This window comes from Haliotis rubra, unplaced genomic scaffold, assembly GCF_003918875.1.
Source record: "Haliotis rubra isolate DU_JTF1 unplaced genomic scaffold, ASM391887v1 Scf555, whole genome shotgun sequence".
Lineage (NCBI taxonomy): Eukaryota > Metazoa > Mollusca > Gastropoda > Lepetellida > Haliotidae > Haliotis > Haliotis rubra.
The window spans coordinates 590,888-617,410 of NW_025767252.1; the positions used below are offsets into that span (position 1 = coordinate 590,888).

Here is a 26,523-nt window from a genome sequence, read left to right on the forward strand (position 1 = left end):
ATGGATGACCGAGAGTACAAATGTGAATATCAATATTGGGGTATAGCGGTATCTTTACACAAGGGGCTGTCAGCAGTTAATCTGTGTTCACTGCCAGTACAGGTTAGGTGAGCGTAACTGGTAGTGTGGACATTGTATGTATATTAGTTCAAACATTGTCGGCAATTTGTCACAATATATAGATTGCATGCTGTACAGCATGAGGATAATATAGAACAAGTTTTAAGGATAACAACTTCTTTATTTCGTGAGTGCGACGTTTCGATACAGATTCTTGTACCGTTGTCAAGCAAGAGTACAAGAATCTGTATCGAAATGTCGCACTCACAAAATAAAGAAGTTGTTATCCTTAAAACTTGTTCTATATTGTACGTCTCAACTTCTAAAATGCCACTCAACCAAGCATGAGGATAGCTGTCTGATATGTCTGCAGATATCTGATTTTATTAAGTTTGAGCTATGTATTTTGTAACTAATATCAGCATAATCTTCAAAGCCGTTCATATGCTATATTCAGCCATTGTTTGTTACGTAAAGAGGAACAGTAATCTAACCCTTCTTACATTACATGTGAATATGACTCGAAAGAAATATTTATTAGTTAATGTTGTCCTCCAACAAGTCTCCTGTATCATGTTAATTATGAAGCCAGTGCTGTATCATCTTGAGGTGTTTATTGAACTAATGCTGTGTTTAGGCTGCCTATTGCTTCTGGTGCTTAAGGGGCATGATTCTATGTATGCAAACAGCATGTTAAACATGTTTTGGGGCATGATTCAATGTTAACTAACAGTATGTTAAACATGTTTTGGGAGAAAACTTATCTGTTGTGTCCCTTTAATACGGCTATCACATCATTTGTACCATATTTTGTATGTTCATTTTGCAAACAGTCTCTGACAGCAGATATCCATCTGGTGACGTCTGAAGAGAGATAGTGGTTATTAGAGAACATGACATGCGGAAACTGAAGTTGTCTTCATGACAGCTTAGAGGGAAAACTTGCTGGGGAAATTGACTTTGGACTTTTTGAATGACTGAATTTTTTAAAAATCTGAACCGCCTTCATGTTGAAAATAACTACTTTCTCAGTTTCTAATTTAATATTAAATGTTGATTTTTAATGTTTTGATTTGTCGATTTGTTACAGAACTGCATTAATTTAACTGTGTTGCTTTGTTTACATGCCATACGATAGAAGAGCTTTGATTGAATGAATGGCCTACCATGGAAGAGCTTGAATAGTTTCATGAACATCAGTGTCAGCTGCAACCAGTAACTTTCTTGCCTACTACTGGTAAACATTTGAAATGGCATATTTCCGTGGTTTCTACCTTCAACCAGAAACTAGTCATATACCAATGATTTGTCTTTGTATGTTTGTTGAAGATTTATGTTTGGTTCAGATAATTATTTGAAGTGTCACCAAAAATGTTGGCAAAAGCATTTATTCCAGCTCTTTCTCTCGTGAGCTGTATTTTGTAACAGTTGTTGGGGATACAGGGCCCCACATGAACATCCCCCCTTTGTAGAAGGTGTATATACACAGCATGACCTCAGGTAAACCCATGGAACCTGGCTCACGGAATTATCCAAAAGTTGGTTCGATCAGATGTAAGTCAGATGGAGCTTCACTCATTTTGATACACAACTTAAGAACCTTAAGGATTTGTTATTGTTTTGATGTGGTAATTACATTTTTTAGGAATTTCGACTGTTATACGAGCAATCGTCTGTTCTATAAAGAAATATGTTTGTTTCTCTCCAGCAGATTGACAGTACTTGAGGGGTCCCTAATGTATTCATGTAACCCCAGCAGCCCTCATATTATGTACTGTAGGTGACACAGTGCTCACAGTCCCTTACAACAACCCAATAAACTCTGTATGAATCATTGATTGTTTCCTTGTTTATCATATATTGGAACAGATGTGTGGATGATGTTGTAAAGGTGAATGATATTTTTTTTCATTCTACTCATTGGTACCTATGTAGATACTGATGAAAGAATGGGTGTGCAAGAAGAACACAGTTAAAATTATCTATGTGAATCATCCCTTTCCCGTAATATGAATGTTACCTTATGGTTTGATGTCAAATGTACATACGTTTGGGATTTAGCATTTGATCTTTAACAGGGTTAAAATATTCCGAATTTGAAACATGAGTCTTATCGTGGATTTCCGAACAAGAGCATGAATTCCTACAACGTTTTGTGAAATAAGTATGATGTACATGCCAGCGTAACGATTTCTTTATTGGTCAGTTCTTTGCCCCTGTGCAATGACGAGCTGTTTTTCTGACCATCGTTTTCATAAGATCTGAAAAGTGAACTTTTAGCGAAGACAGAAATATAATGACCGATCAACGCTATCATGTAGATTAAAATTCTGTGTTTGTGCCAACGGTAGGCATCCACTGACAAGGTGTTGAACAGTCTAATTAAATTCATTACATTTCATGTTCTTATTTAGTTGCAAAATAACACTTTGAAGGATACGAGTGGGAAGTGACTGGTCCTGAGCAGCAAACAGGAAGCCTTCTGTTCCACTTTTCAGGTCCGCGAATCGCTCAGCATGGCTCCTCTTAACCTCAACACACTGCGCATAAAATTAGTGCTGCGGTCGTTCAGAGAGACTCTCCTTGGAAAACATCCTGTGTTGATTTAAAATGGCACAACACGTGGTTGACACCTAATTTTCTCCATCATCCTTGGCTGTTAAAGTTAACTGTGGAATGCCTTGTCTTCATGACATGCCCTACGGGGGAATCATCAGACAAATGTGTGGATAAGTACACAAAACAGTCTGTAATGAAACCACGCCCTCCCATTAATTTGATAATAAGCGGCGTAAACCCAACTCACTCACTCATTAATTTTACAAATAACGACTGAGGGAAGGGCGAGGGTGGGCTCTATCGTCTGATGTGATTGTTTGTATGAGCGTGTCAATACTTCGAATTTCTTGTTTTGTCAAATCAGTAGCTCCAAAAGAATGCGAGAGGACGGGCACAGCGTAGGTATTTGTGGCTTTGACTTTAAGAGCGTTCAGCTTATTTTCTCAGGTCTAATTTCATTATTATTACCTTTGCGTGATAAAGCATGGTAGCATGTGTCATGGAAATGACGAAATACATAAAAAAGGAGTAATAGTCCTAATGGATAGCCCTGTCAGATATGTGATGGTGATTGTCAGTATAAACTGACTTGTTGCACCACTACTATTGCAATGCAAGCTTTGTAGTCAAATGTAAAGAATTACTTCTAAAGGACACATTTTGTTTTGACGTCATGGCTTGTAATTGGTAATGTCTGTGAGAAACACGAAATTGGTATATTAATTAAAAATAGCTCTCATAATTTCTGTTCATTGCTTGAAAAAGGTCCATTTGTAAAACAGAGTTTGGACCTTTTTCGGCACAACCTACAATGACTGTTAGATAAACATGTATAGTTTTACATTACTCCGTAATTGATTAAGACACGGACCCCTTTGGATATCTCAAGGCTATGTTGCCTTAAACGTTGTCCAATATTGTGTGGTTATCTTTCTTAGTAATTAAACAATACATGACGCGAAGAAACACCCTACATTTGACTCCATATGTTGAACCTGAAACCACACACACACAACCACACACGCACGCACACAATTAAGCACACCCTGTATTTTTGCAATGATAGGTTTTCAACGATGGGAAAAACAAACCCCTGATTTTCATACAAAACCATGTCTGTACAAGTATGGCCCTGGAATGTTTAATGTTGAATTTATTGGTAAATGTGGACATTCAAAATGTCATTTTGCGTGTCTTACACGATTCAAGGTCAATACCGAGTGTAACCTCCATGTGACTGACAGCCAACACTCTCTGCCTCATACCCACTGTCAGCCTCCTGATCCTCTGAAGGGCCAGTCTACGCCATTCCTTGTGCAAAGCAGCTCCTAATTGGGCCAGGTTCTGTACAGCAGGATCCCTTTGTTGCACACGACTATCAATCGTGTCCCAGACATGCTCCAAAGGGTTAGGATCGGGGCTTATTCAATCGTGAGATATGTCGGGGTGCTTAGCTAACTTCTTTGTGTATATATATCCATAATGTGTTCTGCCTCTCATGATTCATGCGTTCTGGCCTTACTGGCAATCACTGAAGTAGACACATCACTAAATGATGAAATCCCTATATTTCTCTAAAGTTGCGCTCAGTGTGCCTACTTAACAGGAAGAATCCTTCACCCTCTCTTTTCACAAGTGTCGACTCCGAGAACAAGTCCCAGAAGAACCCTGTTTAGACTTAAAGTCAAAGAGATGGACTGACTGATCTACTTCGGACCTTATGCCTCCCGTATTTTCACCTGACGATGGCGGAGTATCAGACTCCTTGACAGAAGAGTACCTGCTGTATGTTTGCATCCAAGTTTGAAGTCGCAAGCTTTGCAAGTTTTGACATAATCGTATGTCCGCAGAGTCGCAGACTGCATCCATCGGACGCCAGTTTGGCTGAACCTTTAATTTAATCTCAGCCAAGGAGATTGTCAGGGACGGAGCTTCGCCTCAATCGTCGACTGCCATTGAGAACGTCCAGTTCTTTCTCCCGGAGTGTATTCCGAAGAACTTCACTCCACACTGCAGTCTCCAATCCTCTGGCGATTGGCCCTCATTGGAACCCCGAATGACTCGTCTGATTCTCCTTCTGATCGACATTCGTAGTGGTCCAACTCTCGCAACTACTCTCAGGAGGATCGTCGATACCCCGATGTGAATTAGGATGTCACATCTCGACGTTCAACTTCACTCAGCCTGAAACCATGATCATCTGAGGATCGGTACGGTCAAGATCAAGATCAGCAGACCAGGGTTCAGCGAACTCCGATATTGGCTAACCTCCCAATCACGCTGGGATTCCTCCCAGGAGTACCATTGTCAAAGATACCACCACCAAGCCTGCCTTTTCTGCAATTGAATTTTGAAATTAACCGTACTGAAGGCAATATATAAAGTCTACGAACAGCATTTAGAAGTGATACACATATAAAGTGAAAATTGACAGAAAATCAACTTCTATATCATGAAGAATCAATCCGTCAAATTACACATTTGTATAGCGCTTCATATCCAGAGTCCTGCTCATGTGCGCTTAGTGCAATGCTCGTTTGAAGAGGATGGTTTTGAGACAAAATCGGAAATTGTGTTGGAACACGTTTCGGAGTATATTCTTACTTCTTCATCAGGTTCAAAATATGGATGTTGACATCCATAATATTTTAAACTTTTATAGACCCCATTATTATTGCTGATGCTCAACATGGATCAGACTGCAAACGTGACTGGCATGTTTGTAAAAATGTCTCATTATTATCATGTTTAATGTTATTAATATTTATTCCACTGTTTGCACTTAATTCAGTTTAGCAAGTTCTCGCTATACTCAAACTATTAACAGCACCAAATATTCCTATCCACTGTTGTCATTCTTTTGTACTGTCATTCAATTTCGGGCGGTGGGGTAGTCTAGTGGTTAAAGCGTTGGTTCGTCACGCCGAAGACCCGGGTTCGAATCCCCACATGGGTACAATGAATGAAGCCCATTTCTGGTGTCCCCCGCCGTGATATTGCTGGAATATTGCTAAAAGCGGCGTAAAACCAAACTCAGTCAGTCAGTCAGTCATTCAATTTCTGATGTCCCTCTTTTGTGTGTACTGCCGTTCTGCGTAGATCGATGCTCATGCTTTTGATCACTGGAATGTCTGGTCCAGACTCGATTATTTACAGACCGCCGCCATATAGCTGGAATATTGCTGAGGTGGCGTAAAACTAAACTCACTACTACTACAGTCAAACACTTAAGTGTCGAACCTTTTTGTCGATGTTTAAACCTTGCGTTTGTCCCGATGTAAAAGCTTTGTTCCTCCGTAATTCTAAGTTGCGGGTGTGTCGACCCTTGGAAGACTCGAAGTATTTACGTGGGTCCCCTCGGACACAAGGGTATTTGACTGTAGCTATTTTTATGATACAATTGTCAATTGCATAACATTGCTTTGTCAGTAGCTACGTCTGCATCTATAAACTTTCCATTGATGTGAGTACTTAATGTACCTCCCTGTGACGTACAGACTAGCACAACCCCCATGGCCGAAAACTATGAATGCCCAGTGCCATTCAGAAACTGGTCAAATATGACATGTTATATTAGTAATTACATTTTCTCGTTAACGTATAAATTCTGGTACCTTTGGGTTTTGAGTCCGATCCGGGATTCAAACCCACACACTTGGAGTCAGCCACCTATTCACTACCACACCAGCTGTTGGGTTTCGTTTATAGAATGGACATTTCTACAAAACGGCATGAAAATAGCTTGTTTCCTTTTGTCAGCATGCTCATACAGCTTTCTCCATTAATTATAAATGTGTTATTGTGTGATTCTTTGACTCATTCCAAGGACTACAGTCCTCTAGACCCTTCAATGTGACCACATCAAGAAGGGTCAAGTCAAGTGAGTTCCACCAAAGTGGTAAACGTTAAGGATAAGCACCAACCTGGGCTCTCCTCACAGTCTGACAGACCATGTAAAACTGACATTAGACTGAAAAAGTAGAGTTAAATCCATCTGATCATTTCCCTTTATATATAGACAGACAGACAGACAGACAGACGGAGAGACAGACAAATAGATAGATTTGAGAAGGTTGATGGGTGGACGTGACAGTTAGGCCCCAGTGTTCCAGACAGACAGACAGACAGACGGAGAGACAGACAAATAGATACCCTTTCCTGGACAAATGTGAGAAGGTTGATCTTTGCAGGTGGACGTGACAGTGAAGGACCCCAGTGTTCCAGGATATGGAAAGACACAGATGCAGACGGAGAGACAGATTGATATAGGGATCCATACAGCATTTGAGAAGGTTGATGGGTGGACGTGACAGATTCAGAGGACGCCAAGTGCATTTCTTCTTATTCCACCATAAAAGATGCAAAGCTCCAGACAGACAGACAGACGGGAGAGACCGCAATAGATAGATACGACCGATAGAAGAGTGAGACAGGTTGATGGGCGGACGTGACAGTGAGGCCCCAGTGTTCCAGACAGGCAGGCAGACAGACGGAGAGACACATGTTTGAACGGCCGGTGGAACGTGTTTCTAATTGCCGGTGGAACGTTTGCCGGTAGAACGTGTTTCTAATTGCCGGTAGAACGTGTTTCCCTAATTGCCGGTAGAATGTGTTTCTAATTGCCGGTGGAACGTGTTTCTAATTGCCGGTGGAACGTGTTTCTAATTGCCGGTGGAACGTGTTTCTAATTGCCGGTGGAATGGGTTTCTAATTGCCGGTAGAACGTGTTTCTAATTGCCGGTGGAACGTGTTTCTAATTGCCGGTGGAATTGCCGGTGGAACGTGTTTCTAATTGCCGGTGGAACGTGTTTCTAATTGCCGGGAACGTGTTTCTAATTGCTGGAACGTGTTTCTAATTGCCGGTGGAATGTGTTTCTAATTGCCGGTAGAACGTGTTTCTAATTGCCGGTGGAACGTGTTTCTAATTGCCGGTGGAACGTGTTTCTAATTGCCGGTGGAACGTGTTTCTAATTGCCGGTGGAACGTGTTTCTAATTGCCGGTAGAACGGTGGAACGTGTTTCTAATTGCCGGTAGAACGTGTTTCTAATTTTCTAATTGCCGGTTTCTAATTGCCGGTGGAACATGTTTCTAATTGCCGGTAATTGCCGGTGGAACGTGTTTCTAATTGCCGGTAGAACGTGTTTCTAATTGCCGGTGGAACGGTAAGAACGTGTTTCTAATTGCCGGTGAATTGCCGGTGGAAGAACGAACGTGTGCCGGTAGAACGTGTTTCTAATTGCCGGTAGAACGTGTTTCTAACGTTTCTAATTGCCGGTAGAACGTGTTTCTAATTGCCGGTAGAACGTGTTTCTAATTTGCCGGTAGAACGTGTTTCTAATTGCCGGTGGAATGGGTTTCTAATTGCCGTGTTTCTGAACGTGTTTCTAATTGCCGGTAGAACGTGTTTCTAATTGCCGGTGTGTGTTTCTAATGCCGGTGGAACGTGTTTCTAATTGCCGGTAGTAGAACGTGTTTCTAATTGCCGGTAGAACGTGTTTCTAATTGCCGGTAGAATTGCCGGTAGAACGTGTTTCTAATTGCCGGTAGAACGTAATTGCCGGTTCTAATTGCCGGTAGAACGTGTTTGCCTAATTGCCGGTGGAACGTGTTTCTAATTGCCGGTGGAACGTGTTTCTAATTGCTAATTGCCGGTAGAACGTGTTTCTAATTGCCGGTAGAACGTGTTTCTAATTGCCGGTGCTAATTGCCGGTGTTTCTAATTGCCGGTGGAACGTGTTTCTAATTGCCGGTGGAACGTGTTTCTAATTGCCGGTAGAACGTGTTTCTAATTGCCGGTAGAACGTGTTTCTAATTGCCGGTAGAACGTGTTTCTAATTGCCGGTAGAACGTGTTTCTAATTGCCGGTGGAACGTGTTTCTAATTGCCGGTAGAATGGTGTTTCTAATTGCCGGTAGAACGTGTTTCTAATTGCCGGTGGAACGTGTTTCTAATTGCCGGTAGAACGTTCTGTTTCTAATTGCCGGTAGAATGGGTTACCAGTGATAACGTGGAAGGTTGTTGTGGATCCAGTTATGGGCGGGTGTAGGGTCCAACGTTTCATAGCGTCAAGGGTGTCGGCGACCGCTTCGCAGGCTCTGGGCAGGAGTACCATAATGGGGTTCTACTGTCTGACACTGAACCCGACTGATAGTGTTGGTCAGGCTATGTATGTGTCGGGTGTTGGCAGAGGCTCCATGATGACCGTGTTAGAGGCTGCACAGACTGACAGTATTTCGGCGGCCTAGATGTAAAGACTATAGGGGTTTATCGGTCTCTGTGTCTGTGATTTATCCATGCACCACGAGCTCAGGAACAGCCCAACTGAGAAGTACAATCACTAAAGGACAGATCAGGGTTGGGTACAGGACAACAAATAGGTAGGCCGCAAAAGTTTACAAATATTTAATACATATATATTTATACTACTTGTCTCCAACCTACACGACATAAGTTAATAAGTTGTCTTTGTCGCTTTATTTATTCATTCTCAAAATACATACTGGGTGGAGTATTTCACGTACTGAAAGGCGAGGTGACCATTAAATGTCATTGTGGGCAATACTCACGTTGAACGTTGTGTAATATTCAATCTGTGTAATAACTGGTCATCCCAGACCCGCCTGGAACTACAGGCGTGTAGCTCATGTATGCCATTCACATATGATATTGTGTTTATAAATATGCACATTCGTGAGTTGCGTATATATTTTACATTGCAGTTTTAATCGGTAATGTGAGTGTTATTTTATTTCCCAGTTCTATTTCTGACTACCAGCACAAATGTTACACGGAGCCATATATTGCTGCTCTGCTTGTCAGGGGTTGTGCATGTCTGAAGGTGGTGAATTATATTTGTGAAGGACTGAAAGAATATACTTAAACAAAGAGCCTGTTTTACCAGCACTGTGTGTTCCCCGCCAGTTCTCCTTGTTGGTAGGCTGGGATATCCAAGTCTTTGTGTGTGTACGATAGCGACAAATGTGTGAAGTTTCTCAAAGGTTACAATCTGAAAGAAGAACACCCTAGTAAAATAGTCTCCTACTTATGTACTTATCATCACTAGGTTCTACATGGATGTCTCAATAAGGAGCAGGATCTGCCTTCGCGCACATCCTTACGATGTGGATACCACCTAGACATTACCAAGAACACGTGTTATGGACTGCCAGCTTCCTTATTGCAATAGAGGGAGGGAGAGGGGAGGGGGACCAGTGAATGTGTGATGATATAAAAATATGAAGTGTGTTGATCCATTTTCAAGTGAGGTATATGAATGACATGTGACAACTGATAACAGCATGGGTTGTCAAAATTGAAGTTCTGGAACGTAAGAATGTAATACACTGTATCACTAAAACGTGAAAGGAAAGACAAAAGCTGTGAAGATAATCTGCTGAATGTCATATCAACAATCAAATCCACAAGCGAACAAGCGCAGTTGAGGATAAACCTGACAGGACACGTGGGATAAGTCGAACATCCCCATTGTATTTGGTATTCAGGCTTACAAATCAAATGCTAGGTTTTTGCCACACCCTGGTCAGGCATCATTCAGTTCTGGAACAGAATAAATTACAAAGTTCTCATTTGATATTTTTTATGACTGGGATGAGTAGTGAATATATTTATCCATATATGATGTAATTCATTTTAGAAACCACCAGTCGTATTTTGAGGAGGTTGCCAACATTTGATGACCGAGCAATTGCTGGTGTTTAGTAGGATGTTCATTTTGGACAAATTATTCGAGAGTTGGTTTATTGTAGAATAAGCTTCATATTTACTTGAACAGTAGTTTAAAAGGCTTCAGGACATGTTCATGTGCTTTTTTTTCAACATCTGTCAGGACTTCAATTAATTTTGAAACAACTTTAATACACTTTGGATGTCAATCGGTACGTATCTTATGGAATTATTTTGACTATCTTATGAGGATGTTTGTTTAGCGCCGTATTCAGCAGTATTACAGCTGTAGATCTGTAAACAATCTAGACTGGACCAGACAACCCAGTGATTGACACCATGAGATACGATGGCAAAACATGTGTTTATGAATCACTATAACCAAATGATGATACCAGTTTTTCGCGATAGGTGAGCGTATCCTGCTCCATCGATGTCACTCGTCAACATATGCAGGGGCTAGTCAAATCTTCAGCTGAATCAACTTCGGAACATGTTGTACAAAATACGGAATTGTGTTGGACACCATTTTAGTCACTGATGCATCAAATTTTGTCACTCTGAATCTTTATGCATATATCTAAATATGAAAGAGGCAGTCACACTTGTCTCCTTAATTTCAAGATCAGGTGAGTAAATCAGTAGAAGGCAACTGGATGGTTATTGAACCATATCAAGCTTCTTATAAGCTTCAGTTAAACTTGTCCAAATTACCTTGTTTTGATTTTGCTAACCCAAGCAGACATTCTGATGCATATTCATAAAGAAACAGATCCGCAAGATTACTCAGTAAACTTAAAATTACAGTTGCTTTCATTTTTGACAAATTGTCCTGAAGCTCTGAAGATAGATATGAAGGGATGTCTTTGTTCACTACGTTTATTTACAAATGCTCCATGGATCAAGAAATGAAGTTTGTCATGGTGTGGTGGTGTACAACGTTGAAAAATCAAATGCTTTGGCAGAACTGAACTCGACTCGTTTCTGAGACTGAACAATTTCTTACAAACGCATTGTGATATAGTATGACCAGAAATTTTTGAGAATTTTAGGAATTTGTTTAATTGGATTTCTAGTATAAACAACCTTGACCAGCTATCAAGTGCTTGGTTTCCTTCAAGAGAGACAACTCCGCTAACCCTTTTTCATTAGTTTGTGAAGAGTTATCCCCCTTTGTTTACTTGCTAGCAGACACATTTTCAGTGATCTTCAGTATGGATGATTTAGAGAAGAGGAAGTTGATTTTAGAGTATTATAACAAGGACATCAGATCAGCTAAAGTGATTTCAAGTAGAACAGGCATCCCTTTGTCCACTGTTTATCGTGTTTTGAAAAATATTGCAAATGGATATGGCATTGAGCACCAGGGAGGCGCAGGTAGGCCCAGAAAATTGACTGTCGGTGACAGGAGGCGGCTTGGTATTCTTGTTTCTAAAAACAACGAAGGAGTTTAGAAAACTTAAGGCTGGATATGATTGATAGAGGAACCATGGCTGTCTGTAAGGAGACAATTAGAACTGAGCTGCATGCAATGGCATGGGTTGGCAGAAAAGTCGAGGAATTCCATCACCGATCATGAAACCTGAACCAAAGGAGCGAAGGTTGAACTGGTGCTTACAGCATAGAAATTTTAACTGGGACAATGTGATTTTCTCAGATGAAAGTTCTGTGTGGCTGTTTCCTAATACACTGAAATTCTGGACCAAACAAACTGAAAAACCTTTGTATCAGCGTCCAAAGTACAGTCCGAAATTTAACGTGTGGGGTGGCACATCTGTGTTAGGGGCAACGCCCCTCTGTGTATTTGAAGGGAATATGAACAGTGAGCGGTACACAGATATTCTCGAGGGACATTTACTTCCATCTGCTCACGTGTTCTATGGAAATTTTGGATTATCCAGCAGGACAACGACCCAAAACATCGTTCAAAGCATTCACATGCCTGGTTTCGGACCCAAAATCTGACAATATTGGCCAAGTTATAGCCCTGACCTAAATCCAATACAAAATGTTTGGGGACTTATGAAGGAAAGTGTCAATAAGAAAATCGGACAAATATTGCTGAAATGAAAGAAGAGATGGTCCGATATTGGGACAGCATGGACCACGACTTTCTAGCTTCTTTGATCAGTAGTATGCCTCGCCACATTGAAGGCTGCATTGCTGCCCATGGTGACTTGACAAAATACTAACTGTTCACCTGTCTTTGAATCTGGAGTTATGTTCTGCTAATATTCACATTTAATACGTGAGTAATAAGTGAAAAAAAAAAAAATTACAATCTTTATATTCTCAATAATTTCTGGTTGTACTGTACATGACAACTTATAATACGGACACTCTAATGACAGAGAGACGGGTTGATCACAAACTATGCACCAGACACAACACTTTGTGGGTGTTACCAGGGTAGGAGATATGTTTGTGGGTGTTACCAGGGCAGGACATATTTGTGGGTGTCACCAGGGCAGGACATGTTTGTGGATGTTACCAGTGTTACCAGGGCAGGACATGTTTGTGGGTGTTACCAGTGTTACCAGGGCTTGGGACATGTTTGTGGGTGTTACCAGGGCAGGACATGTTTGTGGGTGTTACCAGGGCAGGACATGTTTGTGGGTGTTACCAGTGTTACCAGGGCAGGACATGTTTGTGGGTGTTACCAGGGCAGGACATGTTTGTGGGTGTTACCAGGGCAGGACATGTTTGTGGGTGTTACCAGGACAGGTACCAGGGTGTTTGTGTGGGTGTTACCAGGGAAGGACATGTTTGTGGATGTTACCAGTGTAGGGGAGGTACCAGTGTAGGACCAGGGCAGGACAGGGCAGGACATGTTTGTGGGTGTTACCAGGGCAGGACATGTTTGTGGGTGTGTTACCAGGGCAGGACATGTTTGTGGGTGTTACCAGGGCAGGACATGTTTGTGGGTGTTACCAGGACATATGTTTGTGGGTGTTACCACAGAGGTGGGACATATGTTTGTGGGTGTTACCAGTGTTACCAGGGCAGGACATGTTTGTGGGTGTTACCAGGGCAGGACATGTTTGTGGGTGTTACCAGGGTAGGACATTTGTTTGTGGGTGTTACCAGGGCAGGACATGTTTGTGGATGTTACCAGTGTTACCAGGGTAGGACATATGTTTGTGGGTGTTACCAGGGCAGGACATGTTTGTGGGTGTTACCAGGGCAGGACATGTTTGTGGGTGTTACCAGGGCAGGACATGTTTGTGGGTGTTACCCAGGTTACCAGGGCAGGGACATGTTTGTGGGTGTTAGGACATGTTTGTGGACATGTTTGTGGGTGTTACCAGGTGACATGTTACCAGGTGTTACCAGGGCAGGACATACCAGGGTAGGACATATGTTTGTGGGTGTTACCAGGGCAGGACATGTTTGTGGGTGTTACCAGGGCAGGACATGTTTGTGGGTGTTACCAGGGTAGGACATATGTTTGTGGGTGTTACCAGGGCAGGACATGTTTGTGGATGTTACCAGTGGTACCAGGGCAGGACATATGTTTGTGGGTGTTACCAGGGCAGGCAGGGCAGGACATGTTTGTGGAGTGTTACCAGGGCAGGACATATGTTTGTGGGTGTTACCAGGGCAGGACATGTTTGTGGGTGTTACCAGGGCATATGTTTGTGGGTGTTACCAGGGCAGGACAGTGTTACCAGGGCAGGACATATGTTTGTGGGTGTTACCCATAGGACAGGGCTGGAGATATGTTTGTGGGTGTTGTTACCAGGGCAGGAGGACATGTTTGTGGGTGTTACCAGGGCAGGACATGTTTGTGGGTGTTACCAGGGTGGGAGATATGTTTGTGGGTGTTACCAGGGCAGGACATGTTTGTGGGTGTTACCAGGGCAGGACATGTTTGTGGGTGTTACCAGGGCAGGACATGTTTGTGGGTGTTACCAGGGCAGGACATGTTTGTGGGTGTTACCAGGGTAGGACATATGTTTGTGGGTGTTACCAGGGAAGGACATGTTTGTGGATGTTACCAGTGTTACCAGGGCTGGAGATATGTTTGTGGATGTTACCAGGGCAGGACAGGTGGGTGCTTGCCCCTAACATATGTGATATAACACTCGTTGACATGGGCGTAAACGTAGATATACGTTGGTACAACCAGTAGTTGGATAGCTGTTGATTTAAAGTAATTACCACAATAGAGTAGAACTACACAATCAAAGAAAAATACAGTTAAAATGGCAGTATAAATCATAATGGAAGTAGTAATATAACAACACGGTATATGATGATTATACTCTCACGGCAGCAAGTGTGGAAACGTTTCCACATAGACTTTACCTGGATATCAAGGTTGAAAGTATTCATGTATTTATTTGGTGCAAACATTATCGTATAACAGCTATGAATTATAAGTGTAATATGTTTTCCCTGTCATATTACCATAATTACGATGTTAATAAATACACAAACAATCTTTTCCACTTGTCCGATTTCTTGCCCATTTTCATCATGCTGTAACATCACATCCGGGTCTTCGTTTTCTTCTGAGTTCCCAGTCATAACTGAAGTCAAAGACTACACGGGTGATTTGATCTTTGGTTAGATTACAAACAAGTTATTAAATATATCATGTCCATATGGACGAACGTCATGAGGGATTCACGCTTTATTACTATCAACAACCACAATTGTGACCCATATTGAATGACCCCATCGTGTGATAGAACGATACCAGATTCCTTTTAGGAGATAAAAAACCCAGAGGTTTGCTGGCTGCACTTCCAGGGTGTGACCTAAACGAATACTAAGCAGCATCACTGTAAAGTAGCCATTCAGATTTTCAACTGGAAGCAAAACAATATCATCAGCACCAACCTTTGTATTATTAATCCCAATCATATACACGTTAAATAACTTACAGGCAACTGTACGTCAGACGAAGGTGTAAATAAACAATTCAGGCGTAAAAACTTGGGAAAACTGGGAAAAAACGTACAGGGAAATGAAAGCATGGTACGTTGAGCCCCTTACGTTTTACGTAGATCGACTCTCATGATGTTGATCACGGGTTTGCTTGGTCCAGACACAATTATTTACAGGCCGTCGTCATACAGCTGGAATACTGCTCAGCGTGGCTAAACAACAAACAAACAACACCAGATAAACAGTTAACATCTTCTAACACTTCCTCAGGTATATCGTCCAGTTTCGTGACTTCCGTCTTCCAGCAGGCTCTATCACATACTACAGTTTCAGGTCTCACAATGAATGACTTCACTGTCAATGACGTTGCAGTTAAACAGATTCGAATACGCGTCTCTCTATGTACCAAGCACCAGGCCAGTTTTCCTGTTGTTTCATCTCCTTTGTTTAAAACAAATACCAACTTTGCCTGTTATCTCCCGAAATGCCACAGAATATCTTTCACGTCTGTTTTAAGTCCGACAAAGTCTTCGCGTTGTACTATACACTTGTATACGGGAGGTTTGTTCTTTCACCTGTCTAGATATCTAGACACTTACTCCTTCCGATATACACAGATCATTCCATGAAGCAGACACCTATGTCAACCACTACGTAGGACTGCGCCTTGGTACTTGGTACTTGGTACTTGAGTCAACCATTTCACCAGTTCGCATTCCCCAAGATGTTTGTAAACAGTCAGCCACAGTTATTGACGGCATTGTGTATTACAACTCTCTCTGGTAACATATCCACTCCCGACAGATGATTTGATTTGTATATAGTTTCCAGATAGAAATGTATAACCTACATTGAATAAGTTGATGAAGATGTTTGTTTCCCAGACCTGAAGCATGTCTGACCGAGAGGCTGTACACACTGGGGATGGAGAAGTGCAGAGTGGACAGGGGCACAGACTCCGTGGTACATGGACCTCCAGCAGGGAGTTCATTCTGACTATGATAGGTGCAGCTGTTGGATTCGGCAATCTCTGGCGTTTCCCATACATATGTGCCAGAAACGGGGGGAGGTGAGTTTAGTAAACGTGTTGTTGATTAGTAACATATCAGCTGATGGATGGCAGTAACAGACTGTTTTCGTGTCGCACGGTGACAATCACTGGATTGTCTGGCCCATACTCGATTTGTTTACAAACAGCATCGTACATATGTAACACTGCTGAAACAAACATATGCTCACGATATAGTCACAATTGTACAATCGACCCTGCTTTTAGCAGAGATTTCTTATGAATATGGAAAGGGCTTTGTCGCTTCTGTTTAAATATGAGTATAAGATTATCAAAAATATATAACTGTTGGTGTATGTCCAAATAAGTTTGGTAAAATGTGTCATATTTTAGATCTTACTTTTTTCGTTAATCACAAAAAAATTCTCTATGCCCTTCATTCTTGCCTGTGTCATATTCTCATGTCACATTGTAGATTTAGCCTGTACCAGAGACAGATTAGATGTCGGGAAGTGTTCGGTGACAGGTGAGCAGAATGTGTTACATAATCAGCATTCACCCTACACGTGCAAGCAGTTAGCACAACGGATCAGTGTGAGGTTTTAAGTCTCAAATTTACCGGGATCAATTTCATATAAAAGTCAGTCGTTTTGAAACAGTAGGTGTATGTCCTAAATCACGACAGATCAGTGTTGTTTTCAAACAATCAATGTTTGACTGTTTCCGCTTCAGGTGCCTTTCTCATACCTTACCTGATATTCCACTTTACGCTTGGGCTACCTATCTACTTCCTCGAGGTGTCAGCCGGGCAGTTCTCTGGCAGAAACAGTGTTCACATTTGGAGTGTCTGTCCACTATTCAAGGGTAAATTTAGCTTACATTGTAGTAGCTACAATGTGTGTTGATGCCACTAAAGAATCATAAACGTTTCAAACGTTCGGATGTTTTATAATACAGCTATGTTATAAACATATTCCAATTCCTTCAAAGCGCCAACACCAGTGATTAATAGTTCCAGTATTTGACAAAACATATTCCAGATGTCGTGAAATACTAAACGGTAATGACACTAAGTTTTCGTCAAAAGGGAAAATGTTACTCTGAGGGTAACATCCTATTCGTTGCTTTCATGATATATATGCTGCCGTGAAACCAACACTGAAAACTGAAAAACGGGTGATAACACTGGGTAACATACAAACAGGACATGTCGTTTTCAACTTTCTTGCTTTTCCACAGGAATAGGCATCGCCCAAGTAATCATGGCAAGTTTAGCAGCGGTGTGGTACCAAAATGCTCTTGGCTGGACTCTTTTCTATCTCGGAATGTCCTTCAGTCCTGACCTAACCTGGAGCAGCTGCAGCAACTGGTGGAACACTGAAGACTGTGTGGATGGTGATTACCGTTACTCAGGGGAGACCCTCAACACCAGTTTACCTGGAACAGAGAACGCAACACTACGAGCTATGGACAGTCTCTCCAACTTCTCGCTCTTCAATACTGGCGCGGGCGAGTTCTGGCAGTAAGTCCTAGTTCTTATACAGCAATATGAAACATTATCATGAACAAGAATTCCCCGTTATTAGAAGATTCTAAAGGCACATTGGTAGGGTAGCAAAGGGAAAGGGCAAGGTTGGGGTGAGGATACGTAGGATTGCAGTTATCATTACGTAATTATTGAACATCAATGCGAATTTAGATTTATGTGATGCAAACAATTCTTCCAAGAAATAACCTCTTACTATCCCTCTCTATAATCACATTGTGTATATATGAAGCGATCAATGCACTGCAATGACCAGTCTTCAGATTGATTCTATTTGGCGTTAAGGGCAAAATAGCTGTATATTTTGGATTTTATAAAGTATATACATGGATCACGGACAATCCCTGATGCCACAAAGTGTCCGCATGATGGTCAAGCATGTCCAGACCTTTCTGATAGGAATGTGTCCATAGTCCTGACATATCAAGATATATACTTTGGCTATATCAAGGTACATACGAAGCCTCTTTGCGCTCCTGGGAACCTGAGTGGCTCAGCTGCACTTCACAGTGCAGAGTTCCCTCACTTGGATACGCTAGAAACCTAGAATCGTGGGTTCGAGTCCGGATTCGCCTCAGTTCTGTTGTTTCTAGATTGGCAGTACCATGCGCGTTTTAGAGGTTTCACCAAAGTATTACACGTCTAAGACCTACACCACTAAGGGGTATTTCGTTCCCATCGGAGAAGATGCACCATGATACATCTGGAATGTTCAAGGGAGCATAAGATCCAACTCACTCACACACACCGCGTGACTGGACAATGCGTGATTAACAACAAACAAATAGAATCCAATCTATTAATAAGTTGCTAGAAAACTGAAACATCTGTGAAAAGCTTTTCACGGTATTATTATAAGCTATACAGACGCCTTTATACTAAAGTATATACGAATGTGTACACTGCAGGTATAGGGCGCTGGGGGTGTCTGAGGGGGTCCATGACACAGGTACCATCCAGTGGCACCTTGCAGTCTCCTTACTTGGTTCATGGATCGTTATCTTTCTGAGTCTAGTGAAAGGTATCAAACGTATCGGCAAGGTGAGGACACACAATGGCATTTGTCCAAATAATTGAGAATATATTTATTGACTGCAGTTGTGAACCATTGCTGGAATTCAGTAATGTATATTTGCAGACATTTAAGGTGTATTCAACATCGCTTTTTATATGCATAAATTATGATTTCAGTTATTCTTTTCCATTTCATTGTGCAAACATCCATGACCCTTAGATGACATATTTCCTGAATTACTTGAAAGGGCATCTACTTGGGAAGCACTAATTACACATAGAGCCAACTTACATACAAGACTCATGGTACATTTTTACCATCAAAATTGTTTCTCGCCTCAGCAATTCTTTGACAATGGTATCAAACATGTTTGTTTGACGATGCATGTTTGTGAAGAAAACGAGAACCGGACATCCCATGTTGTCCCAAGTTTGGACGGTGTTCAGGCAGATGTTCCTGCACATGTAATGTTCCTATGTATGTTGTTCTTGCCCATATAATGTTCATGAACATGTTGTTCTTCCTCATGTAATATTGTTCCTGCATATGTTCTTACACATGTAATGTCTCTACGTATGTTTGTTCCTGCAGACGTATGGGTCCTGTATATGTCGTTCTTCCTCATATATAATGTTGTTCCTGTGGTGTCTGTAGGTTGTGTACGTGACTGTCCTTCTGCCGTACCTGCTACTGGCAGTTCTCTTCATCAGGACCATACTTTTACCAGGCGCTGTGGATGGAGTTGTGTTCTATTTAAGCCCAGATTTCAGCAAGCTGTTAGAAGTTCAGGTAAGATCAGTCATGGGTAATTGGTGACACTCCCACATATTGTACTTCAAAGTTACATTGTGTACAATGTATATCTCCCTGTATGCTTCTTATGATTATTATACGGGTTCGTGGCCCAAATACATTGATTGTTTTTATCATACCATACCCTTCCTGTGGCCCTGTCCTGGGGACGTTTTACAGTCCTTATACAACTGGAAACCTAGGTTGACTCTGCTTTTAGAAAATAATTCTATGTCTATATGAAGGGTTTATTGTTGATATTATACTTCTCGTAACATTGAGATGTTTAATATAGTTCATTACCCGTCCTCAACATCCCACACGACTAACTGGTTCCAGTGGTAAGGCTTGCAGATTTTGTTCATGAATATTCTCGCATCCCGAGTCCACAGATCGATCTCTATAATGTACATTTCTGCTCCAAATTCGTTTATGAACAAACCACTATCACGTAGCTGAATATTGGTGAGTGAAGTAGTTAACACCAAACAACCCGTTTATATTACTGACATATTACATTACATTCATGTAATCAATACAGATAATATACGTCTAATAGCCCAGGTCACGTCATGGGATAAACGTGTTATTGACAAGAAATGTAATATCATTATTTTTCCTATATTTCAGCAATGTAAATATGTTTCAAATGAACATATTCCCTTTCATCGTATTTTTCACATCATTTTTTTCGTTATATATCTCATATCGTGATATTTTATGCTATATCGGGGATCTGTCTTTACAACTATGATAGTATAACACGTGGGGGTCTCTCGCTGGAGATTCAGTTTGAATTTCGAACACAATGTACGGATTCATTTAAAAGATAAATGACAACCGTTTGAAGCCTAAAATGACTGATCAATATTGTTTTAAACTTCCGTTTCTGTTGTGTCATGCTCCCAACACCCATGGACACGCCGTGGACACAAGAAGTTAACCGGGGCTCTGTCCGTAAACAACTAGGTGTGACACCAACAAACAACCAAGACATCTGATGTGATTAACAATTGTATTCTAAAATTAACTGAATTCACAAAACAATACAAATGTACCACAATGACAGCACAAAATGCTGTGGCAGTTCAAATTAAGAAATAATATAACACAAGAGAAGTGATATTTACCCCTCAGAAAAGTAACTCAGCTTGAAAAAAAATAGGTCGCTGCAGGGTATAATCGGCACATATAACTCTGGCTAGCTATTCCGGAATGTTCGTAGCCCTACGAACTTCTTAAGCTCATTCTTAACACATTGGCTACGATCGAAGTTAAGAATTGTTAGGGCTACGAACGTTTGGAGAATAGGGGCGCTGGTCTTCTCGTAACTTGTCATATCATATGAGGTGAGAAACAAGAGTTAACTCCCCTTATATGCCTAAGAAAAGGATGCTGGAAAAATGTACACAAGGGCAGATTCTGGAATCAGCTGTTGGTAGCACTTTCAAGATCTTTCTATTTTAATCTGGTAAAAGTCTAAATGTAGCACACCGCTGTTCCTCACTGATTATCACATGTGCAATGTATTCACCTAGAACATTGGTTCACAATGCATATAACAACGACAGGACTTTAACACCAAGGAGATGTCCTCGTGAAAATATGTTATAAAAGATACATTATTCAGTTTCGGATTTCGATACTTTTGTCTGACTTATATCAAGCTCACTTACGTTTTCATATGATTTATTTGTGCCAACACAATAAAGCAGTATATATAATGTTTGAAGTGTATGCCTTCTACAGGTTTTTTAATTTCTAAATTTATTGATGTTTACTATGATATTTGATTGTTCTCGTCACGATATGGCTGAAATATTGCCGATGTGACGATAAATATTAACTCACTCACTCACATGCAGGTAATGCAGTTGGTATGAGGTTCAAAGGCCAAATCAGACAAGGCAGTGATACTATGTACACGTTTCCTTTTCCAGGTTTGGCTTGAGGCTCTTCTTCAAATATTTTACTCTATTTCTCCCGGAACTGGTGTGGTGGTCAACTTGTCGAGCTACAACAAGTTTAATGAAAATTGCCTGAGGTAATCAAATGCAAATATCTCGAAACATCTTTCTTTCTTTCAACTCTACTCTAAACAAACGTAGGGGATACTAAAGATGTACTGCCACGATATGTTAAAACATCCATTCGCACAATGTGTATGAGTCTCCCAGCGGCGATTTGAGGGAGACTGCCCCACACTTCTTGCAGCCCGACACTGCTTGCATCCCCTGCCAAGTTCCGCCATCTTGGTGTGCAGTCTGTGATGTTACGTACAGGTTTTCATAGCTGGTCATGTTCAGTGGGGTGGACATCTTGGCTCATTGCTGGCCACGGTATTTTGTTGATGTGCTGGAGGTGAGCGGTGGCGATTCGTGCACGATGGGCATAGAGACAAAACGCTGACCCACACTCACAGGACAACAAAGGTTGCAGGATGTTTTCCCGGTAGTATTGTTCAGTGACCATCATTGCATAATTCGAGTTTCGCGCAGCCATTGTAATGCAAATGTAATCCTACCTCATACTTACCTGCCAGACTAGTCCACACGTCCTATCAGAACATAAGACTCGTGATCAACACTGATTACTTATCTGTCGAAAATATGATTTGTAATGGGTGGAACAAGAGAGATGACCGCCGAGGATGTAGATCGCCTGATGATGCATCGCCTGACCCTGGTAATCACAGTCCGTGAAACAATGAACGTGTTTGCAACTGCAGATTGACTTCTGCACGTGTCCAACATGCACAAACAATGAATAAATCACATACATCACAACAAAATCAATATAATTGACAGATATAATGGCCAAAAAGAGATATTAATGGACCTTTGGTGAAAGTGTATAAAATCAAATACTATGCACATGTCTGGCGCCACAGCTCTTGGTATCTGCAAACTATCAGATGTGCTTTAGGCTTTACAGACATACAGTTTTTTCATAGCATGTTTGTCAATACTTCTCAGTATAAACCTTGATAATAACATACTGTCTAAATAACGCCATTAAACTACTTAGTATTTTAACTTCGTTTAATGACCCGCTACTTTACAGTCACATGCATCACCTGACAATAAAGCTTTATAATAAGATATTGTCTGATTAATGATGCAGATACGCCATTATTATCACCACTGCTGACGTCATCACCAGTGTTTTGGTCGGTCTTACCTATCTTCACGTTGCTTGGGTTTATGGCCAACAAGGCTGGAGTTGGAATATCCGAAGTACTTTCATCAGGTGAGTTGTGGTATTGTGATTTGTTCTGGACATCGTTGTCAAGGCAGTGTTATCATTTAGATTTCACAAGAATGTTTCACGTTTTGGGACTGTATCTATGATAACTATCAAATGGAACATATTCTGACATCACACAGAAGGCTCATGGCAAATAATACAAATGTGTTTGAAATGTATACCATTTCATCTTTTGTAGAACAGCCGTTTTGATAATCACTTGTCACAGCATTGACATCTGTCTGAACAGTTTGTATTCATTTAGAATGGGGTCAAGGTGAAAAGTAAAGAGTGGGTGAGTGATTTGATATTTATCGTCACATCGGCAATATTTCAGCCATATCGTGACGAGAACAATTAATTATTATACTATAGATCAGTAAAATTCGAAAATTGAAGCCTGTTGACAAAGAACAGTAAAACTACTAGTGTATCACAGATATCCATTTAAAATTAGTAATTAAATCTAAAACATTTTAACTAGACATGACAAGACAATGTCAAAACAGGCTATATATTGCCAACAACTGAAGGTAGATCACCATACTAGGGACCATGGGGACATTTGCTTCCTGCATGGACCCTAGCTGGATTTACACCATCCCCTCAGCCGTTAGCAACGTAGACACATCTAGCCATTCATTTAAAAATACACATATTCTATGACTAAAAATAGTGGAGAGTTTTAATTTACTTTGAATGTTTGTGGACTTACGTACCCTCTCAGGAGGACTGAAAAGTAAAGATAAATTATGAGCGAATATTGTAATATCTGTTTGGTTTCAGTTAATCTTATTTTCTTAAATCTTAACTCAATAACTATGTTGAACAATGCGTTTTTCCTAGATAACCAAAGTAAAGTACCAATCCGAACAGCTGACTTCATTTAAGTACAACCAGCAGAAGTTTACAGACAAATCAATTGTGATCGCGCCGTTCAACTACGGAATATTGCTTACTTCCATTGTTGAAGGCATAGCCTACCGTCACTGTCACGTTTAATTGTGCAAAAACATGATCTAATGTGTTTTGTGACAGATGTTGTTACTTGACACGTGCTTCGACTCATAGTACACTGTTTTCATTTGCAGGACCTGGTTTGGCTTTTGTGGCATATACCGAGGGCATAATGCAACTTCCCTTTCCCGACATATGGGCCGTGCTCTTCTTTCTCATGCTCTTCACCGCAGCTCTTGATTCTCAGGTAGAAGTGAATTAGTTTTAAATGGGACACATAATCAGTATTTTATAACATGATTCTCCGTTATTAGGGCTATTAGTATCTGTGGTGTCATTGCCATTGTTAGGTTCTGAATGCTTTGCAATGCACTCTTTCGTTTTCACTCGTATGTATCATCTGTAAGGAAATTAATGAGATGTAGGTTTTTCACACTTGCTCTGTTCTTTACCATGGAGTCTGCAAACAATTATGAGAACATATTGGGAATTTGTAGATGTGGCAGTTTGGTCTTTGTACATTCAATAATTCCAATACCTTTCTTCTTGGCAGTTTGCCATACTCCAGAATGTCCTGACGGTGGTTTTTGACCAATTTCCAAACAAGCTGGGGACACACCGTGGTCCTGTAACTGCCGTTATATGTGCTGTTTGCTTCCTCTTCGGCCTGTTGTTCACAACTCAGGTAATTCGTAATAGCATATAGTAATTATGACTTACAAATTAAAATAATAATCTGCGAATATATGCCAGTTACCATGTGGTATGATACTATTATATGTATGAATGGTTAGTCTTCAGACAAGTAGTATTGCTGGTTGTAATGGTGATGATGCCGACGACACGGACACACAATTAATGATAGTGTTGATGTTGCAGGCGGGTGTGTACTATCTGCAGCTGTGTGACTGGTATCTAAGTGTTTTCAGCGTGCTTCTCTTTGCCATCTTGGAGACAATCGTGTTCACGTGGATTTATGGTGAGTAGTTACTTTTCACGCTGCGTCGTGTTCACTCTTGGATAAAAAGTATGGGATAGAAAGCCTTGCTTTATCCTTGTCTCTCAATACCTCAGAAATATCAAAACCTATGGCAATCAGTTATGTACCTGACACACCAGTCCTGAAGACTGATAGACAAACGAGTGAGTGAGTGAGTGAGTATGGTTTTACGCCGCTTTTAGCAATATTCCAGCAATATCACGGCGGGGGACACCAGAAATGGGCTTAACACATTGTACTCATGTGGGGAATGGATCCCTGGTCTTCAGCGTGACGAGCGAACACTTTAACCACTAGGCTATCCCCACCGCCCCGATAGACAAACGAGGTTTATTCCATTTATTACAGACTCATCCAGTCTCAAAGAGGATCATTATGACTGGAACTTCACACCAATAAGTATTGAAATATCAACTAGAGTCTCAGAATATTAAATATGTATTTACAAATTTGTGTCGACAAATATCTGATCTTCATGGTTTAACAGATGTTTTATGTCAAGTACAGTATTTATTGAACATCTTCGGCCTATGGCAGTTAATAATGATTTTCTTTCTGAGCCATGATGAGTCTACCATAAATGTATACAGCTTTATTACCCTTTAGATAAATAAGACTGTTGAACTGAAAATGTGTAACTAAAGTTTTACGGGTAGTGTTAATCTATCTTACCCTCTTCCAAGGCGTAGTATGGACGACTTTGACATTGAAATCCAACTCACTTGAATTATTCAACTATTATTTTGAGGGTACTGTCCGAGTAATTCGGAGGAGCCAAAACCCATTATTGTTATAAGGAATGGAGAGTTACGAGGATATTACCCTACTTAAATTACATTCAAAGTATTGGCAATATTTCTGTTACCAAAATTAAATGACAAAATAAAGTCTTAAATTTGAAACTGGTACACATCGAGCAGACATTGGAATGACGTCACAAATGCAATCAAATATCCCGAAGTGTTTTTTTATCAATTTTATTTGAGAGTATGATATTCTCTATCTGTGAAGTGGAAATAGGTTGGACCTAAAATATATATCCTTAATTGTGATTAATGAATTAACAAGTCCCGTATTTTCTATGCCAACAAGAATTATGTCCCTTAGAATATCGATCGATGCTGTTCGTCTGCGACCACAATCATGTTGAAACCATACCGTGGACCATTTATTTGGTATTAATGGAACTGCACTGTCCTGGTTCCAGTCCTAAGTAAGTCTGAGACTTCTGGCAGTGTTACTGCATTCCAAACCAGAACAAGTTACATCTGGTGTGATGAAAAGACTCATCTACTTGTTTAATTGGCCTCCATTTTTCAAGGCAAAACACGTATTTCACCATAAATAAAGAGAAACAAAATATATAGAGGATTGCCTGAGAGACAGGCAGGGGTTATACAGCTGAAGAACAATTCTAACCCGGACCTTCAGTGTTGTTTAAGTAGACAGAAGAAAATTGGATGAAAACACTAGAATCATGGCACCTAGAAGTCTAAAGGGTAAGAATCTCGTCGGTGTCCTCCCATTTGTGAGAACTCCCAGTTGTGAGACACATTAATTAATGGTTCAGTGCACACAGGTGGTGCTTCCCCATCCCTACGATGAAAGTGGGAACAGCCCTGTTGCTGAAGAAGAGTACCCGCCGGAGGCATAGTTCATTAATGAGTTAATAAACACAGAAGACATTGTTCGTTGAAGAGCATTTATTGTTTTCAATAGATACTGAAATACTGAAAAAGATTATCGTGAACTGGCGATATAT

At 40.8% G+C, this 26,523-nt stretch overlaps 1 protein-coding gene and 1 long non-coding RNA gene across 2 annotated transcripts; both read left to right on the plus strand.

Moving 5' to 3' along the window:
* The first annotated feature begins 1,066 nt into the window (after nucleotides 1-1,066).
* LOC124253817 lies at nucleotides 1,067-16,750 on the plus strand. Its single transcript, XR_006892304.1, has 3 exons — nucleotides 1,067-1,143; nucleotides 15,434-15,440; nucleotides 16,740-16,750. It is a non-coding gene; the product is annotated as an uncharacterized LOC124253817 (long non-coding RNA).
* Nucleotides 16,751-17,467: 717 nt separating this feature from the next.
* LOC124253825 (sodium- and chloride-dependent betaine transporter-like) lies at nucleotides 17,468-24,748 on the plus strand. Its single transcript, XM_046687671.1, has 7 exons — nucleotides 17,468-17,727; nucleotides 18,660-18,792; nucleotides 19,421-19,555; nucleotides 21,499-21,602; nucleotides 23,843-24,008; nucleotides 24,315-24,446; nucleotides 24,641-24,748. Exons 1-7 carry the CDS (start codon nucleotides 17,468-17,470, stop codon nucleotides 24,746-24,748), a joined length of 1,038 nt encoding a protein of 345 aa, XP_046543627.1.
* The last annotated feature ends 1,775 nt before the right edge of the window (nucleotides 24,749-26,523 follow it).